Source organism: Agelaius phoeniceus, chromosome 2 (assembly GCF_051311805.1).
Source record: "Agelaius phoeniceus isolate bAgePho1 chromosome 2, bAgePho1.hap1, whole genome shotgun sequence".
Classification (NCBI taxonomy): Eukaryota; Metazoa; Chordata; class Aves; order Passeriformes; family Icteridae; genus Agelaius; species Agelaius phoeniceus.
The window spans coordinates 68,985,305-69,006,331 of record NC_135266.1 but is presented as its reverse complement, the minus strand read 5'-3'; the positions used below and the strand labels follow the sequence as shown (position 1 = coordinate 69,006,331).

The following is a 21,027-nucleotide window of genomic DNA, read 5'->3' as shown; positions in this document are numbered from 1 at the left end:
ATTATAATGAATGTGGCATTCATAATTTTTCCTATACAAGTTTATTTTAGAAAAAGAAAATGAGTACAAATGGGTTATTGCAAGTCATTTGTGAATTCACTCAATATTTTGAAAGAATAAGAAAAATGACTTGGCCATTGCTAGATAAAATGGATATCTTTAATATTACAGAGAGATGGTTATACAACACAGACTGATCTCTTTCCTATCCCTTGCTAAAATTTTCCAAGTGGCTGGGCACCTGCATTGTGGCTTTCTAGCTTGTCTAAGCCATGTATTGCCACTCTTTTCCTCAGAAGTGCACAAAGACTTGCCTGCATTTCAGGTTTGGCACAACATGGCTTTCATTTTTACACTCTCCTTTTATTCAGGCAGGTCAGGAATTGAGGGACTGCAGCTTGTGTCTGCCACCTCAGTCTGAGCTGTGGTAGCTGGAAAGGGAGGATGCCTCACGGGCTGAAGGACAGCAGTTAGTTCTCTGGGAGAGATGGCAAATGGACCCTTTCTTAAACCTTGTGCTCTATGCAGCTCTCACACTCGTTCACAGTCTAAAACGCATCCTGTCCCACATAAAGCTGCAAAAATTAGTGTGGGAGGAGGGGTGTAGGAAGGAAACAGGGGGAATGAGGAAAAGGTGAGATAGTCAGAAAGTGGCAAAAGACAATCTTCTGTAGGCAATTAATATTTTTCCATGATTTTGTGTGAGTAAATGAGCACTTGGAACCCAGCTGCCTAGCACAAAGAATGAAAAGAAGGTCCCTGACTGTTAAAGCTTCTTCTTGATGTGGGATCTGCTCTGTGGCATTAGGGGGTGAAAAACTGCTCCAGCAGAGGCTTCTCTAGAAACTCTCAGCTGTGTTTTGTCATGACAATGTCAAAGGCAGAACTGTATAAATCAAGCAATTTGCTGGTTCAGAGCTAAAAAGGTACAGAAGAGTCATTGGTTTATATCCATCAGAAAAAAATAAAACAACAACCACACGCATCTTCTATTCTTTTGTCACTAAACAGATGGGTGATATGTAACAAAATCTAAGGAATGAGGCCATCAATTCACAATAGTGAAGGGGCTGTGGGCCTTTTAATGTTCCAGTGACTGAGCCTAATGAAAAAAACCAACCCACCTTCAGAGCCCTCCAGCATTTGAAAGAATTTCTCTCATTCTTCCTCTCCTAGAACCTGCAACACAATGCTATTACATATCCCAGGAGGGCTGCTCTGATCTTGTCAGAGGTGTTCCATAGGTTATAAAAGGTACTCACAGCTGCTGAAGTAAGATTTGGAACTCACAAATCCTTCCTTTTAGGTATGTGTCTTACTGGGTCACAGAGAATAGTAATAACTAGGTTCAACAAAGTAAGATATTTTAATATGAGTGTTGTTATTTTTCCTGAAAATTCAATAAAAAGCTGTTTAGAAACTCCCCAGTATTTTTGGTTAAAAACATTCTTAGATCGCTTCTTAGAAAGCTTCTGCCCTCTGGGTTTATCATCCTTTAACCATCACACTTCCCACTATTGCTGTTAGTAAAGTGTTCTTAAGATAGTCAAGCAGCTCTATTCATGTTTGAAAGAGGTCATCTTTTTAATTACATACTTCTTATTATTGATTTTGCATGACAGTGCATAGTAAAATTTGAAGTGCTATATTCAAAATGTTGCACCAGAAGAAACAGGAAAAAATGAACTTCTTGGGGATGTGGTGCTATCATTTGACATCAGCTCCCCAGAAACCCTGTTGTGACTTACACAGAATCATAAATGCCTGTCAAACCCAGCCTTGAGCATTTCCAGGGATTTGGCACCCACTACTTCCCTGGGCAACCTGTTCCAAAAAAATTTCGTCCTCATAGCCAACATAAATCTACTCTCTTCCAATTCGAAACCATAACCCCTTGTTGTGTCACTACAGGCCCTTATAAAATGTTTTTCTCTGTCTTACAAGCTTCCTTTATAAATCAAAAGGCTGCAGGATTGTCTTCCCTGTGACTTCTCTACTCTAGGCTGAACAACCCCAATTCTCATAGTTTTTACTTCACAGGACACGTGTTCCAGCCTGCCTGATTATTTTTCTGTGTTCCTCCTCTGGATCTGATGGGTGTCACTATGTGCTACTCACCTCAGAGGTTGCTCTGATTCTTCCTTCTATCTGCCTTTAAAAGCAATTGTCTCCGGGTGTGCCTGGATTCCCTCTACAGAGATGCTCTGCTATTCAACCTATTCTCTTAAACTTTAGAGAAAAGCAATACAACAACTACTAGCCACACTGAAACATGGTAATGACATTTGATCTGTTTGTGCATGAATGGAACTAAAGTCAGGACATGAATCATGTGACTCCTGAGCTACAGCCCAACTTATAGAAAAACTAGTTGAAAACTAGTCCAGTTTTCACAATTGCCATTTATGGAGACCCCAGCACAAACATGTTTTCAATGGATAAGTGTTTCATTATTTATTGAGTGTACTTGTCTAGATTCAGCTTTTAACACCAATAAACCTTTTCTTTGCAAGATCTCTGTTGGTTTGCTGTTTGTGCAGATAGTTAATCTGTGATCCAAACACCTTACAACCACTCTTTTTTTTTTCAGCTGTGTGGTCTGAAATGCTTGAGTTTTCACTGAATTTTCCTGTCTTCTCATCCATTTTAATTTTCTTAAGCTTTTTGCCATCAGTTTCCTTCTTGAACTTCACACACCAGTCTGTAGTGGGATATTCCAGAACCAGTTGTGGTAATGCCAAATACAGCAGAGAGCTCCAAGAAGATAGGAAGTTTTATGGGCACTCTGTTGGAGCCCAGCCCACTGGACTTTTTCCTCCTTAGGTGTTCTCAGGTCTCCTGGTGCTGTGCCATGACCTGTTATTATCACCTCCAGCAGCTATCATCTGTTACTCAGGTTATTTTTTTTCTGTGAAGTATGCCCCACCAGCTCATCCTGCTGATAAATGTCACCTCTCCAGCAGTTTATGCACAGTGATTCCCCAAATTTCTCAATAGTAAGCAATGAATTATTGCACACCTTTGGATAGGGATAGCAAATTGTCAGCTTAGACCTTGTATGGTATTCTTAAACACATTACTTAGATGTTGGAGGCAATATACTGATTGAAGCAAAGATTCTTCCTGTTTACTTTCATTTCCTTTTTTCAGTCTGGGATATGCTGGCTGTTCAAAACTGAAAGAGAAGTGAAAACCATTTGGAGCTAGGGCAACAATCCTTATAGCTAGAGGAGAAGCAGTGGCTACTATACGTCTTGTGTACACAGAATATTTGACACAGGCTCACATTCCCTCAAGCAAAGAAGGGAAAATGGTCTAGATAAAACATCTGTGGAATAAGTGCAAAAGTGTTTGGAAAATTTTATTCTGGAAGTCATGATCAGCTTTTCCCTGCCAAAGGAGGAGGAGGTATTGACTGCTGCTCTGCAGAAGGGCTGCCCAGCAACTGAAACTCTAATCAATGGAGCAATTGAGTGGAAACCACATTTTTCATTTTCCAGATGATATCAAGCTTGGAGGGACTGCAAGGCTACCAGTGAAGTGGCTCAGGTTTCAGAGTGGTCCAAACAACCGTGTGGAAACCACCTGACCTTTCCCTTCTATGCCAATTCAGTTCAAAGAGGGAGGCACATTTGACTGGGAACATGTGCAGGAAGGGAGATGAATGATTTGGCAGCAGCTCAGCAGAAAGCGTTCTGAGAATCACAGGGGATGAGAAGAACGTGAATCAGCATTGTGCAAAAAAGGCAAACATCATTCAGAGATGTATAAATAGAAGTCTTAAATATAGGCCAGTTAAAATAGTCCCCCTGCTCCACTTGGCACTTTGGAGAACTTGGCTGGTATAAAGCTGTTCCTGAATTTATAATTCAATGATCAGGTTGTGGGGTTTTTTTTGGTTTTTTTTGGGTTTTTTTTGTCTGTTTTTTTTTCTTTTTTTTTAATCAATAGGGAAGAAAATGCAAAAGATAATACAAAACTAATAGAATTAAGCAGAGTCAAAGGAGTTTATTGTATTAGCTCTTGATGCATATCCTAAAGATAAAAGTAGTAAACACTGGTAACTAGCACTGGCCATGAAGTTATGGAGTCTCTATTCTTGGTTGTTTTTAAAAATAGGTAGGACAAACTGATATTAGGACTCAAGCTTGTAGAGAATGTGATCCTACCTTTTGGCAAGAGGGTGGAATTCAGGGAGCACATGTACCACCAAGAGCCTTCCCAACTCTACTTCAGCCTTTCCCTGATTTGGTGCTGGATTAATGACATGAGGCTGGAAACTGAGGCATGTGGAAAAGAGTAACCATAAACCTGGGTTGTTGTTAAGACCTCTCTACTGGCCAGAAGATGACAAGGAGATGTAGAAAACAGGAAAATGATTGTATATCCATGCCACACATGACACCACTTTCTTATAAATAAAGATATGCCAGCTTGAAAATAAATTGCATGACACATATTGTCTTTCGCACTGCATTAATAGCGCCGTAAAAAATGGACACATGTTAATATCAAGACATTTCCTTCTGGGCCTTGATCTTAAACAGCTTTAGGACTACTCATTCATCAACAGATTGTCAAGCTAAAAATTCAACAACTCTCCAAATGCCACTTGCATTTCCTAGTCTGCAGAAATCAGCCTAATTCTTCCAAAACCTCAGTGTGTTCATATGCAGATTCACTTTTGTGCAAGGCCAGCAAGAAAATCACAAGCTCTCTTTATCCAGCCTAAGTAAAAGAAAAATGGATTTGACAGCTGGCCTTAAACACTTTCTCCTTGATGATTCAAAGAAAATGGAATCCATCTAAAGCTGTTGATTAATTCTTCAAATACAGATGGAGTGCAATACCTTAAAAATCTACCCCTTAGAAGTATAACAAATGAATGCTTGGGGGTGGGGGAAGGGCTTTCTTTTACAAGATTTTCAAACAGCTCTTTCCAGGGGATCTAATACCTATTTTGTATTACAGGATTACTACAATTTGTGAAATGTAAGAGAAGAGCTTTATAGGTTCTCATAAAGGTGGTATGTACTACACAGAGTCTAGGTTTGAGGAGTTATCATGGATCTAAGCTAAATCTCTTCCTCTTCATACAGTCCAAATAATTAACCGAGGCAAGAGTCTAGCTAACAGAAAAATATTATTTCAGGTAAAGTATCTTTTAAAATATATTTCAACTTTTTGGAAGAATAGCAATTGCCACAGATTGCAAGGCATGTTTCTAGAAAGTACCAAAATATTCCATCAAGGAATTCAAATGTATTTCAACGTACTTGAAGCTATTTAATAATTACATTATCTCTTTAAGTCTAGTTTTAGCACACAGGAAATTTTTACTGTTGCTATCAATAAATATCCACTGTAGAGTTAACACAAACTAAAAGTTTAAGAATTCCTCTAAATTCTTACAGCTGTATTGACATTTTCCAAACACTTGCATGGAAGCAAAACTGAGCTTTTTATCATGACTGAAGTGAAATCTACCTCTAATTTTAAAATATTATAGTAAATTTGGTGAAATGTAGTCTGTCATTCAGTGTTTATATGTACCTTTAAGAAAGATGAGAGTAGTAAGAATTTTATTGAACACCCATATGTACACATTCAGTGTGCTACAAAGTATCTGATTAAATCTAATTAAATGAGAATATTGCAATTAGAAAATCCCTCTTTTCTTCTTCTGAAAATGGCAAATTTTTATTAAAAGGAATGTTGTAGAAATGTATAATTTGCATGAACTAATTTATCTTCTTTTCTTTTATTTCTTGCAAAATCATAGGAGACTTTTAGAAGTCATTTCCTCCCCAGAAAATAGGAAATAAAATAAAGTAACTTTTATTGCATCTGGAGAATATAGTTTCCCCAATTGTGCCATTCAATGGTAGTTACATGACTCTTCTAGACATGCTAACATATAAAAACCAAAACAATTTTTGAAGGGCGAAAAAAGAAACTTCAGGAATATGTTTTTCAGGTTGTCCACATTGAAGACTGCAGTACAAAACCCCCATCTTTTATGAGCCATCATTTCTAATAGTAAAACATATTAACAAAGGAAAGAAGTAAGTTAAATATATTCTTACAAGGCAAGGCACACTGTGCATGCAAATGAGATCACATAAAATCCCAGCTCCTTCCTCTTGGTGAAATATTGCACTGGAACTGTTACCAAATATAAAGTAAAGAGTAGCAAATATAGCTTACATATGCCCTCAAAGCAGAGAAGTCTTGTTTTCCTTTTAAAACAGGGATTTTAATTCTTCAGATTTTAATCAGCAGTGATTAATCCCCAAATGGAAATGAAATTGGTATTCTCATTCCAGGAGTTTGAGCAGTATCTTAGACTACTGTTGCAGTCATTGTTCAGCAGAGGATCAGAAGTGCCCAAGAGAAAGTTGTTGCTGGACACATCCCACACCAATACACTGAGCAGGACATTATGGGACACCTGTACTAGTCCAGCAGGTGAACGGAGCTTGAGATTTGGCTCCAAATCATTCCATCTAGGAAATGACCCTAGGGATTAAATTCCAGTTTGAAATGGATGTCACCTAGGAGGTCATCTACACCTTACAAACATAAGATAAGGCAAAGCACAAGTGGTTTCAAAAAACAATGCCAGTCCCCCATGCTCCAGCCCAGGCAACTAAAAACCAGCTGGCTTCACCTAACATGATCTCCTGCCCCTCTGACTGCACAGGTTGGTGAGTTTACATTAGTGATGAAGTCTCTGGGGTCAAGTACAGTTCTGGGTCAAGGCTCAGTTCAAGATTTGTGTGTCATTTAACTCCTTCCTCTAAGTGAGAATTAAAAAGCCATAATCTGTGTTTTAAATTGGTGGTGTGCATTCCATTCATAAAGAAGATGCACCAGTTAAAAATTCTCAGAAGACTGATGTCTGTTTGATAAAAGGGGATGGTAAAGAATAGAGAAATGTAATTCTTTACACTGAGTCTTAGAGGCTTAGTATAAAGAATAAAAATAAGTTTATAAGAGTCTAGTTAATGATTAATGAATACTATAAACATGTTACACAGCTACAGAAAATTGGTATATTGTATTCAGGGAGACAGCAAACAATGTTTTCAAAGCAACCTATCAGGCCTCATGGTAAGATTTTGACTCTAAAGTAATAATTCTAATCTACTTAAAGCTATTTGTAATTGGATTTTAAATATAAAGTATGACCAGAAAAAAGATTAACATCATTATCTATAACTATATCTAGTACAAACAACACAGTATGTCTGCGAACACTTTCATGTATAAAGAAATGAAAGCTTGATTGGAAATACTTTAAAAGTATTCTTGCTTTGCTTCAAAATGAACTCTGGACTTTCTACATTAATCAGACAGAAACCAAGCAGACAAAGAATTTGAAGTATTGTAGTGGGGAAGGGCTTTCAGCTGTTATCAGTATGAAGACATTAACATGAAGGTCAGGTGTTCCCACAATACAAGGTGCAAAAATCGCACCTGTCATGACGGCTTATAATGGGAAACAAAGCATTAAATTGGCAGAAGTCCATTCATGGCAGTGTAATTGCAAAAGGTATTTTTGCAGCACAGAAAGAAAGTGTGGGTGACCCTTCTCCCCTAGTCGTGTTTTGTCATAAATTCCATTACAATTTTCATGTTTAATTTCTGCCTATATGTATTTTTCAAGGGGGGTGGTTACATTGCAAATTGATGGATGATAATTCAAAGAGTGTGACTTACAGTTTGTTATACTCTTTGCAAAAGGCACATGTATACTTAGATTATGCTATCTACTCTTGTGCCTGGCCATACAAGATAACACAGTTGTTAAGCAAGTCACATTTATTATCTTGCTACAGCATGTTCTTTTATTGCAATGGCATGCTTACTTAGCAATTCTGGATACCTGGAGAAAATCTGAAATGGCTGAATTCCTGCCAAGAGATAAGATATGTGGAAACAAAAGCCTCTTATTTTTACAGATCACAGAGTGTTTCTCTAGAATGTATCTGTGCTTTCATCATCTGTCACTCCCTTAGACAGATTAAATACTTTTCCTTTCTTGAGTGTCTTCTCCATTTGTCGTCCTTTATATCATTGGAATACCATGTTCTGACGGTGTCTGCTGCCAAGTGTATTTTCCATGCATACTGTGTCTGGCTGCAGTCACAAGATGCAATTGGAACTAAAATGGGAGAAGGCAAGGCAGATCATTGAATCTGGTCTGCTATTATCTGACCAGAGACATGGGCGCCCTTTGGTTTCTTTTCTTGTATGTTGGTGCTATCGTCACATTGCATCTCTGGCAACGGCACTGCACATGTGAGTCATGACCACTGGGCTGCAAAGCAAACCTCATTTTCTCACTCTCTTGCTTCTAGATGAAAAACAACTCATCCCAGCACAGATGGGTGAAAGGAGTACTTTCCTTGAGGGTAAAATACAGATCTTCAGGCAGAGTCATGCACATCCAGAAATCTCAGTCTTCCCCATAGCTAGATAAATGAGCTAGGCTAGAAGGCTGTTGTGACTTAGGCTTCTCTACTTTGATTTTTTGATGTGAAAATTCCATCTGTATCAAAGCTGGCATGTACATTTCCATAAAAACCCCTGTGGTTTTGATAAAGCTGCATTTTCCAACCAAAAACAGTTTCTGTTGGAAAATTCCCAACATATCCTATAAAATCCCATTTGGATGACAAACTCACCAAGATAAAATCACCTTAATAATAACTTAGAGTTTAATATACATTTACCAGTAAGGAAGGCTAATCCTCAAAATTGTTCAGCAGTCATTTAAAGAACACTGTGCCTCATCCATCTTACTTGTTTTTGAACTAGTCTTCTTAACTTGGATATTTAATGAGATCCTTTCTGTAGCATCATTAGGGTCTTGCACTCTGGAGACAAATCTCTGTTGGAAGCTACTGATAACCACTGCAACAACTTGTATTATTGTAGTACCTTTCATCCCTTTCCAAAGCTTTCACATTCACATTGATGATATCTTCACCTTCCCTTCTTCCCTGACTGCCAAGAAAAAAAATTAGGCGAAAGTCAAAATGATTATAGATTAGGGATTTTAAAGAAGCAATTAAATAATATTAATGACAAACAGTATGCTACATGCTAGCAGCTCAAGTACTGTCAAGTTTTGGGGGCTTAAAAAGAGAGAAAGGTAGGTAAACTTTGCAAATCTAAGGCATGGGAATAAAAGAAGCAATGCTCTACTGTATAATTGTGATCAAAAGTTACCACCATTTAGCACCAGTTTTATCACCAGTGTTTAGAAATATGTCATGCATGTGTGTACACACTGAATTTCTTCCCTATCTAGTTGACAGTCATGTTACTTTCTCAGAAGTGAGAGGATTAGGAATGTTTGTAAACTTGTCTGAGACACGGTAACTACACTATTCATTTAGATCATGAATATACAATACATTAACTGCTATAAATTTTTCTCCTTCTCTTAACATATGTGAATCAGAGCTCTTGTTTACACTCCTGAGCCCACCAGCAAGCATTTCATGGAATCAACAATGTGCAGCTGCCAAGCTGGTCTGACAATAACTTTTCTTATACCTTCCTTACCTCGCAGCTCCTGGCACCATGAGTCCCCTTGGCCTTACCTAGATGAATCCTATCCCACATGACAAGAAGCACTCAAGAGATTTTCATCTTTGATGTTTCTGAATTTGGGAAATTCATTCACTCTGTGCAGATTGGCATCACACAAAGTGTCAAAGAAGTGGAGTGGAACAGAGTAGAGGGTTTCACATCACAGCAATAACAACGGTAGGTCTGTGTGTGGGGTGTTATCCCTTGGGCAGCAGTATGAACATAGAATCATAGAACTATTTAGTTTGGCAGAGATCTTTAAGAACATTAAGTCCAGCCATTAACCAGCACTGCCAAGTCTACCACTAAGCCATGTCCCTCAATGCCACATCCACATGTTTTTTTAATAGCTCTAGGGATGGTGACTCAACCATTTCCCTAGGCAGCCTGTTCCACTGCTTAACAACCCTTTCAGTAAAGAAATTTTTCCTAATATCCAACCTAAACCTGCCCTGATGCAATCTGAGGCCATTTCAATTGGTAAAGCAAAGTACAGCAGCTGGTTAAAAGCTGGAAACAGAAATTTGTAAGGACTTACATAGATGTTTATACCAGCTTTCAGAAATCTGCACAGAATTTTGTGTATGTACAGATGTGTCCTCTGAATAGGAGCTGGTAGGGAAGCAGGCTGGACAAGCTAAGGAGATGTTTTGCCAGTTATTGCTGCATGTGTAGACTAAAAAAAATGAAATCCTTGTACCAAACAGAAAGGGCTAATTGCACTTTTAGCCACTTTCATGCTGCTGAAGAAAAGTGAATAAAAGAGACAGATTCCTGTGCCTAGGGCTAAGCAGCACCATTTGGCTCAGGTCTGCAGTGGTTATGGCTGCTCCCCTTTGCAGCATATTTGTCTTGCAGAGAGTTGTGCAAAAGAGACAGAACAGCAATTAAACAGATTAGGGGATGAGTGTTCATTTACACCACAGTTCTCTTTTATTTATCAGTACAGTTGGACCTAACCAGTTAGGTTAGTTTAGGGCAGTGTAGTGCTGGAAGGACCACTCTTGTTTCATGCCCTATTTGGCTGCTGGATTACTTTACTCAAACAGTGGGCCTGTGGGCGACCAAAACATTTCCAATGTCCAAATAGGAATAGAAATTAAAATCCTATGCAAAAATAAATTTGTCTCCTGCTTATGGGTTGTGTGTTGCCCCTGTCCTCCATGTCCTGTTCCCTGGCTCCATTTGAGTGTATCAGAGGAGGGGTTACTGGAAAAAGAGGTGCGTGTGAGGAAGGAGAGAAATGGTTGGATTATTAGTCAAAAAAATATTATTGCCTATGATTGAAAGAAGCAGGCTGCTCTTCTGAAGCAGAAGGGCTGGGTGTTGATGGGGAAGAATATGCTGTAGATGTACAATGGAAAACTTCACCCTTGCCCTCTCCCTGTGGAGTGCAAGCCCCAGACTTTGGAGCTAGGAATTTTCTCCACAAGGCCTTATATGTGACCTCCTTGGTCCCTGGAGTAGCTGCAGTACTGACTACTGGGGTCAAGCACCAGGAAGAGAAGAAAGGGAAGGGAAGCCTTTTATTTAAGGCATGACAACTTCAACTTCAACAGTTGCATGTACCAAACACACCTGGACAGACTGTTACTGCAGATCAGATAGCACTTGTCACCAACCAGAGACCTTCTCATGCATCCCATGTCTCCTGTTAAAGAAGCATAAAGATGCTTCTGTTGGTGAATAGAAGTCCCATTTTAGAAGAGACACAAACTAAGCCACAATTAACATAGTTATGCCCATAGTAGAATTTTTACTAATATTACTATTCCATTGTATATTAAAATGATTTTGCTAAAAGGCTTCATTCTTTTTATGCTGCCTTAGTATCACAAAATCAAAAAATCATTTGGGTTGGAAGGGACCTTAAAGATGATGTAGGTGAAGCTGACACTCAAAGAAAGGCAGTCTTCCAGTTTACATATGTTTACAGTTAAGAGCCTCCCGAGCTCTTCTTTAAGGAGTGGCCACCTCCTCATGAGTATTTAGCTGATATTTGCTGTTGAGAGAGTTCACTCTGCAGCCCCATTTAATATTGCTCAAATGTAGGTCCAATGCAATGCTGGCCAAAGAAAGCCTGGAGAGTGATCTGAGGATAAAAACAGAAATCCTTAACCTAAGCTAAAACAGTAATGTGAAAGTATAGGCAAGATGCTGCTGTGGAGTGTGATGTCCTTTCACAGTAGGAGAAGGGGCTGTATTATATATGGTATGGTCTGGGGCTTAGGTGGAGAATGGGAACAGCACAGGATGCAGTTGAGCAATGATATGTGTGAAATGAGACACCTGATCTGTTTTGAGCACTGCAAAAGAGGAGTTAGAAATCAAAACACATTATGTTATTCCTGGGGAGCTACAGAGGGCTATGTGAACACCTTGTTACAGGCAAACATGAAAGGCCTCACCAGGCAGATTATGAGTGTGTAAGGGGCATGGTTTGAAGACACCAAACCAGGCAGATTCTTTGCCACCAAACCAAGCCTGTCAGCAATTTTAAGAGGCAAGAGTAGTGCTGCAATCTCTGGAGAACAAATCCACTGACCTTGAGGTCTTCCAGTGCTGACTGCACTGAAAGCTGTGAGATGGATCTGGAGGATGCCTGTAGCTTTGGGAATCATGCTCTCCCCATGGTGTGAAATTTTGCTGAGCTTTTTTTGGAGACACCTGCCTCACTTTGAAAAATCACATTTTCTGGCTTTCATTTGTGATCCTCAGGAAACTGCTGCTGGCCTGCTGAAATAATAATAGCAAACATGCTAAGACAAGCTTTGCGCACTGCAGGCATAGATGCTCTGCCCTCACAGCACATCCACTGTAAGGGAACGTCCAGAAAAGCCCTTGCATACACAAGAGGGACTCTCGGGCAGCGATAAAAAATAGGCACGAAAAATAAGTGTATGTATTTAGTAGATCACCTTCCTTAAATTTTCCAGCTTTTTAAGTTAAAAACTGATTTGAACTGAAGATAGGAATAATAAAGAGAAATGAGCACAGATACCTTCCTTTCAGTGAACATGTGTTTGTCAGCTGAAAGCCAGGCCTAGAGGAGCTTAAATGGTAAGTTAATAAAAAAAGACCAAATTAACTTTTCTTTGTATCTATGACTAAGTGTCATAAATCAGACAAAAAAGTGCCATATCAACCTTTGTGACTACAAATTGCCCAAATGACACCTGATCTGACCGCATGCCCCAGAAATTGTAGCTCACTCAATAGCTACTCTTTGGTACCTAACAGAGAAATTATTCTGGAAAATACTTCCTATCCCACTTTCCTTGCAAGAATCTTTTCCCTATTTCAGTCCAAAGAAGGAATTGCTTTATGATGCCTAACTGTAGTACATTAAAAAAAATATCTAATAGATTTAAAAGTCACTGCTGCCTCCTATGAAGCAAGTTTCACAATGACAGGGCCTCGCTTCTCTCTCTAGGGGTGGACTGCCTCACTGTGTATATATAAACGATTTTTTGCTACAAGGAATTTTTTTGTAATTTAAAAAGAAAAAATGGTTTGGATGAAGACTACATGCACCATACTGGTAAGGGGGTACGTTCTTCCAGCAAAGAATGCATTTGAACATAGTTACAGGGGCTGCATACCATTTTTTTCAAGCCGAATTTTTGCACGGGTTACATTCTGTGCACATGTGAATGAACGCTGTAAATCAAGGATTTACACTTGGAAAATGCTTGCCTTAGATGCATCTCCAAACAGTAGATAACCTTCCTAGTGGCCCAACAATTCTAGAGAAGGTGCTTGCTTAACTTCCTTACATATATCAAAGCTTAATCAATCCTTCAGCCACAATTTGGGAGTTTCCTCACTGCCAATGAGCAAAAATACAAAGCAGTTTTTTCTTTAGAATCCCTCAGATGCTAACATTTTCTGGAGTTACCTGATGGATGAGGAGGACTGAAACACTGATGTGCCATCGTGTTACTTCATCACTGTGGCACTTTTGTTACTTGTGCCTTCAGCTACCCACATTATAATTGTGTCATAGCTTGTCCCTCCTTATTAGATTGCTCATCCTTCTTTGATTTGCAGCAGATATGCACTGTAGGGGTGAATCAGAGAGGCTGGTGGAAATCAAATCACTGACCTTGAATATATTCAAAATAGTCTCACAAACACTTAGTCTCAGAGAACTGAAGGCAGTGGTAGCACACATGGCTTCCTGCTTTGCCCTAAATGGTTTGGTCTAAAGAAGGGGTTGTAAGTCCATCACTTAAGGGGGACAGCAACCTAAATAGACTGGCTCTTGCTCAGGAAGAAGTATTAAGATCCTGACACTGTTAAATCTTATCCTTTGCCTAATTTCACTCTAAGAAATGGATGGACATCTTATTGCTCAAAAGAATAGACCTCCTTGGATTTCAGATGAGGCTAAAGCAATCCATATATTAATGATAGAAGTAGATGTATGATGTATAGAAATATTATAAATGGTGTTAAGATAAAAATTTCTCTCAAAGTACTGGTAGAGTGAGATGTTTGAGATTCAGACACCCACATGCCTTCAAAAAGAGCTGGATGATGCAGAACTCACAGAAATCTGACAATAGCAGATTGCATAACTGGTGAGGCAAACAAGCACTATGGTCAAGGCTCCCTTCTTTATACATGACATTGGGTACCATTCTGAATGTATTCAATTGCCATTGTGACTGGACATGGATCTCCCATATTTGGCTGACCACAGGAGGGTAGATGGTGTTGTTTGACAGCCATTGTGTCACCATATCATTTACCCAAAGCTGATAGATATGACACAAGATCTATATGTGATTTGTATTGTTTTGGAATATTAAGTGGAAGACAAGTGGGATATCTAGCCATAAGTAATTTCAGCCATAGTTAGCAGATGAAACCAGCCCTCTGTGCAACATCAGCAACTCCGATTGGATGTGCCAGATGCCATGAGCTGGCTGCTGGAGATGGGACCAGGGATACATGTTTGGGCAAGTGAATTTCCTTGGTGCTTACTTTAGGCTGAGCTGAATCACTCTCTAAGCTGCACATATTACACTGCTTAGATCTCCTTGAACTCTTGAACTGCCAAGGGCTCAATTCAGTTGCCTGAACACAGGCTTCTTTTGAGATGTCCTGAGGCCCCTAGGACATTAGCATGGAATTACCAAAGTATTGGGTTTTTGTGGCAAGGTTTTGCTAGCAGGAGTGGTTTCTGTGAAAACTACCAGAAGCTTCCTACATGTTCAACAAAGCAAATGCAGATGGTTCCAAGATGGACCTGGCACTGACCAAGCCAAGCCCATCAGTGATGTAGGTAGAGCTCCTAGGACAATGGATTTAAGAAGAAGTTAATGATGTGAAGGAGCAATTGCAGCTGGAGAGAGGAGAAAGAATATGTGAGGGGAATATGTGAGAAGAACAGCCTTGCAAACACCAGGGTCAGTGGAGAAGGAGAAGGAGGATGTTCTCCAGGCACTGGAACTGAAATTCTCCAGCAGCATGTGGTGAAGACCACGTGGAGGACCAGCTGTGCCCCTGCAGCCCATGGAGGAGCCCATCCATAGCAAGTTTCCTGGCAGGACCCCACAGGAGACCCATGCTGGAGCAACCTGTTCCTGGAGGATTGCACCCCATGGAAGGGACCCATGTTGGAGCAATTAATGCAGAACTACAGTCCATGGGAAAGATTCATATTGGAGAAGTTCATGGAGGACTATCTCCCATGGGCAGGACTCCCCATTGGATTAGGGTAACTGTGTGAGGAGTCCTCTCCCTCAGGAGGAAGGATCAGCAGAGAAATTGTGTGATGAACTGACCACGAACTTCTCATTACTTGGCTGCAAAGTAAGGTACAAACCTTAAATTTCATTGCTGCAAGCCTACTTTGGAAATTATCAGACCTTCAGTTATTGAAGCAGTGCATTAGGTAGCAGCTGTGAAGAAATGCTTAATGCAAAATGGCTACTGGCCATGCATCCATGCTTTCATATCTCAGAGGTGAAGTTAATTGCGGTAATTGTCAAGGTTTGTTTTTTTTTTGCTGTTATTAGAAAGGCCTACTTTGCAAGTCTGGACTGTTGCAGCTTACTCTGTCTTGGTTGGCCTAATCTGGTTCAGCTCCTCAACCACATTTGAAGAGGTAGACCCTGTGTAACTGTGCATATAAATGTCTTGGCTTCCTGGTGGTTTTGAGCCAATCTTGGAAACACAGGAGTAAACCCTTGATAGAGTAACTGGAAATGGCTCCCAAGTACATTTATATTAGTAGACAGCAGCACTAAAAGACTAAACAACTTCTCAGTTGACTATAAGTCACATTTCAGTACTACATACTTCATAGAGAACTAAGTTTTTGCTCTCCAATGGAAGTTGATTTTGTGTAACATAATAAGTTGTGTATCTTAAAGAACATCATATAACTGTTGCCCTGAAAAATGTTTATGCATTTGCAGCCAGTGTTGCCTGTGCATTTAGTGATGCAGCAGCTTAGTGCAATATATTTTAAATTACTAGTTTATAAAGTTTCATCTCAGTTCAGTTTAATGTGATATAACTCTTAACTGCAGAAGAGTCATTTAGGCAGAAAAATCTTACAAAGAATTAACACACTACAGTAGTTTTTAAAACCAATCCTATTTCTTTGTAAGCCAGTTTTTGCCTTGTAGTAAATGAGACCAATATTTTAATGAGCTGAAACCAACAAGAAATAAGTATCTGAACTGCACTGTCATTCAAGTGCTTATTGAAATACAAACTTAGCAAGTACAGGAGTAATTCTTATCAATTTACCTACAGAAAGTGATCTAAAAATATGATTATAGAAGCAATTTTGCAACACATTCTTCCCGCACTGAATTTAATGCATAAAAAATCAACTTTCATGTATGTAAAACTCAGCATTGCATTTTCATTTTTGAATAGAAGTGCTTTTTATTTCTTCATTTAAGTCCCCTGGATCTTTCTTTTCATAGAAGATGTGGCATTTTGGCAGAAGTTTTAAAATACTGGGAATTTGAAGAGTAAAAAGAAATGCTTCAGTTGTGCCTGAACTGGAGAGATAGGATGACTGTACATGAACAGTCTCCATACATGTCTCCAGAGTGCTATCAGCTGTAGACTAAGGCGCAGGATTCAAGTTTTTGAGCCATCCTGGGGAGACTGAATAAAATTGGTTCCAAAATTATAACAGTGTATCACAAAAAGAAATTAAAACAACAGTGAGAAGAATGAAATTATTTTTCTGGTCTTTCTTATATTGCATCACAGACCACAGACCAGAATTTTCAGAGGTGTGCAACTCTTAGAGTTGGCTTCCATTTCTTCCAGATCCCTCATCTAAATTGTTAAATCTATTTCACCTTTGTGAGTGATCCAGTCACTCTGCTTTGCAGGATTTTCTACCCTAAAAGAGCCAAAATTCATTAGACAACTCCCTTTTTGGCTTGTAATTTTCCTGGGCACCCCCTGTCACTTGTTTATACAGGCTCAGCAGACCCTATGGAAATGCATCTATTTCTTCAGCCACTGCAATCAGGGTTCCACTCCCATCTAAAAACCAACTGAAGCCTGTGGCTCATGGCTGGAGTCAGCAAGGGGCACTTCTGTCCTTTCTCTTCTCCCTCAGCTCTGAACTCCTCTTGCCAGAACAATCCATATCTCCTGCCCAGGACTGGAAGAGCAAGGCTGTATCCACCTCTTCAACACCCCCCTTCTTAGGAGAGAGGGAACTTCTTTTCCCTTGTATCTTTGCCCATCCCATCTTTCACCCATTCATAAGGCACTTTTGAAGACAGGGAGATCAGCTACAAACTAGGGTGCCCATGATTCAGAATAGGGCACTGGAAAAAAGTGGAGTGGAGAGTGATGTGGTATTTACAGATAAAAGAGAGGAGCCTTCAACATCTTCCCAAGCATTCCACAGCACTGCATTTATTTCATCAGCAGGTTTATTTTGAACCTGACAACACCCTGTTTCTAATTTCAATACAATCAGTCACTAGCTGTCTCTAAGGTAATTCTGAATGTACAGTGAACACATTTAAGTAGTGTGACCATGTGAGAAAGAAGGAACAGGTACAGAAGCCTGCACTTCCTCAAGGAAACTGGACTTGCAAGAGAAAGAGCTTGTTTGCCTTGTAGTCTGTGGTGTTTGGGCAGGAATGAAGAAGGTAAATCTAGAATGCTGTTGGACATCTTTCCACTGGAAACAGCTATTGATGAGGAAGTGGAAGTAAAATTTCACAGCTCAGCAGTTTGCATTTAACAGGCACAACAAAGAAGTAGTACTGTAATGCAGCAATGTCAGAAGCAGAGAAAACTCTCAAATCTAAATCAGGTGGTGATTTTTTTAAGCAGTTTTTAAAGCAGTTTTTTCCAAGGGTTAGCAAATACTTTTGTGTCCCAAGAGGAAATGCTGAGACTGCAAAATCTACTACATAAGGCTATTTTTAACTGGCTGTATGGCTGTATGCATTTGGAAGTATGTTTGTGAACAGAGAAGATGGTGGTTTTAGGCACTGAGACCACTTGTTCCACCACAGATGCTACTGTTGTACAGCTTCTAGCTCTTCTCTGGAGATCTTAAAATGATAAAGGGGTTTGCTGCATTGAAGCATGGTTATTACCTCAGGGGAAGCTGTTAAATCAATCTAAAGCAGTAATAGAGTTCTTTTACCTAAAATTAAGTATCCCAGAAGATTCAGCCCCTTTGGGATATAAACGCTCTGCTCAGTCAGAACACTGTCGAGTTTGATTGCATGCACTGACTCTATACCTAGCAAAGAAAATCTCAGCACAGCCTGAAGGAAGATTATAAATGACACAGTACTACACTTTATACATATTATCAAAAGTTGAACGTTCAGTAACCACCAATACAAAGAGGCTGAAAGTCAAATCCTGATCTGCTTACCTGGGGCAGAATTGAAACTGTGCTTGCTCAGCAACATGGACACAATGGAGCCACACTTTGAACTCAAGGAGCAATGAGGGAGACCTGGATGTCTGCAAGTGTTTGGCTGACCTTTCTGCATGGTTAATATTGCACAGAGTTTGTTAGGCTGTCTGCTATGGAAAAAAAATATATTGGCTCAGAGCAGTTGGTAATTGTGTTGTCCTAAGACATTAAAACAAGCTTTCTAAGAAAAAAAACCCAAAACAACACATGGAACTGGAGGCCACGTGGCACATTTTCTGTCATTTACACACACGCACGCACACACACACACACACACACAAATAAAGCTTTCATCTGGCAGACATGCAGGTAAAGTGACAGGTGAAATGATAGCTTTCTGCAAACAGCTTATGGTGAGATTTTGTCCCAAAAAAATGGGCTTCTTGCTTCAGGAGTACAGTCCACTGTATCCTGACAGGTTTTGGATAACGTATCCTTCTTCAGAAGTTGTCTAGACTGACTTAGAGTAACCATGAGTCCATATTTTTCCTTGACTGTTGACAGGCTCTGGAAGTAACAAGTGAAGGAGCTTCAGTTCAGTGTCTACTTTTTGGTGCTGCCAATAAATAGGATTGATCTAGGTTTTAGTTAATAATTACCACGTGAAAAAAGAATATACCATGATGTATTTCAAAATCTCTTGTTTCCCTATACACTCAATGATATTTTTTTCCTTAAGTATTAGCAATAGACTTACCATCACTAATACACCCTGATTTAGGTGATGGTGTTTCTGAGACATGCCTCTACTCCTTATTTTTAAAATACTTTGTCAGCAAAATCCAGTGAAGACATTATGCTTCCTTGAAATCAGGTCTGCAGCTGAACAGGAGGCTAGTTCTCCACTCCTTGCACAGGGACAATTGCAGCAATTCCCCAGTGCATTCAACAATTAATCTCCAGTTTCTTCAAGTAACTTGCAGGTGATGCCAACACCTTTTTCTGTTGTTGTATCTGAAGCTGTTATTTACTCACACTGTAATTGAATGTCAGCACCTTCTCAGACTGTGTCCCAAACTCACTCTTGGAAGCAGCCTTGGTTCTGGGCCTGTCACCTCCTGGTTCTGCCCTACAAACTTCCTCCTTTGGGGAAGGGCTGTCGATGGTCCCCTGGACTGTTCAGACCCCCATCCCCCTAATACAGCAATTAATTGCCACAGTGAAAGACTAATTCCAATCCTGTGCCCTACATCTTTGATCTCTTTAAAAATAGCACAAATCAATCCCCAAAAGTGATCTGGATCAATGCAGAAAACGTGGAAGTTGGAAGTTCTAGAAATGGGCACAGGCACAGCAAATGCCCCACCTGCATTTGGGAAAGGTGAGAGCCCATCCTGTGCACAAAAGGAAACCTTCATTAGTTCACAACTGGCATTTAAATCCATTGACTCATTATTAGCAATTATCTGTAATTTTTCCCTGAGGGACGTTTATTTTCTAAAAATAAAATGAAATTATCTAAAGGCCTTCATTCAGTAGTTAAACAACAGCCTTATCTCCTGGGAACATCTCTCTGTGCCGAACAGCCTGTCTGTTCAGTAGACGTATTTTATTCGTAGGTGTCCCAAATCCGATTAAGAGTTCCTATCACTGAATACCAGGTTCTGCAATGTGTTGGGCTGTTTCTGGCTGTGCCCTGGCTCCCGCCGCCGGCGGCAGCTCTCCCCGACGGTTGAATTGTTCTGTCCAAAGGAGACGCAAAGGGCAGTTTGAGACCTGCCTTTAAAGAGCACTCCATGCCTCACGCCTGCTCAGTTGGTTACTAAATGTAACTTAGTAATCAAACTTAACTCGATTTGTTTTCTCTCCGTAAAGATCCGCGAGGCATTTCTAACTGGAACTTGTTTTTTCTGCAGCAAGCAACCAAATATACCAACCTCCTACTCCAGGAAAGAAAAGAGTTGTTACTGAGAGGTGACAGCCCATGAATTACCGGGGAGCAGGCGGCGAGGAGTGAGTGTCTGATGTCCTTGGACAACGAATTCTCTGCAATTGCTGCTACATGAGAGATCGCAGGTGCGATGTGTCTTGCTAAAGTACCACTACGGAAACACTGAGGAAAGGGAAAAGCGTTTTTAGTTCCTCGGTTTTTCCCCAGCCCAGCCCCGTGATCGCTTCCCCCTCCCCGGTCCGGCGCTGCCCCACGGACTCCCCGACAGCGCCACTGCAGCGGGGCACGGGAGGGGGCAACGCCCATCCCCTCAGAGGGGACGGATCCGGCGGTCGAGTCTCTCCGCGGGCTCTTCCGATGGGAAGAAAGGCGGCAGGAGAAGCAGCGAGGGTCCCGCTTCCGAGGGGACACCGCAGTCGCGGCGAGGTGCGGGCGCCCGGCGGGGCGGGCGAAGGGCTGCAGCACCCCGCCTGCCGCCCGCGGACCGGGATCTCTCCCTTTGAGGGGCCGTGGGGGTACCTACAGACACCCTGAGGGGGTGACAGGGTCCACCTCTCCCCGAGGAGCCCACGCCCCGCTTCCTCCCTTCCCTCCCTGCGCG

General features: G+C 40.5%; 1 protein-coding gene across 1 annotated transcript; it reads right to left on the bottom strand.

Annotated features, from left to right (window-relative positions):
- Positions 1-5,565: 5,565 nt before the first annotated feature.
- LOC143693359 (uncharacterized) lies at positions 5,566-20,945 on the bottom strand. Its single transcript, XM_077173802.1, has 4 exons — positions 20,413-20,945; positions 18,491-18,645; positions 11,182-11,254; positions 5,566-9,012 (listed from the first exon to the last, which is right to left on the bottom strand). Exons 1-4 carry the CDS (start codon positions 20,730-20,732, stop codon positions 8,907-8,909), a joined length of 654 nt encoding a protein of 217 aa, XP_077029917.1. The 5' UTR covers positions 20,733-20,945; the 3' UTR covers positions 5,566-8,906.
- Positions 20,946-21,027: the final 82 nt, after the last annotated feature.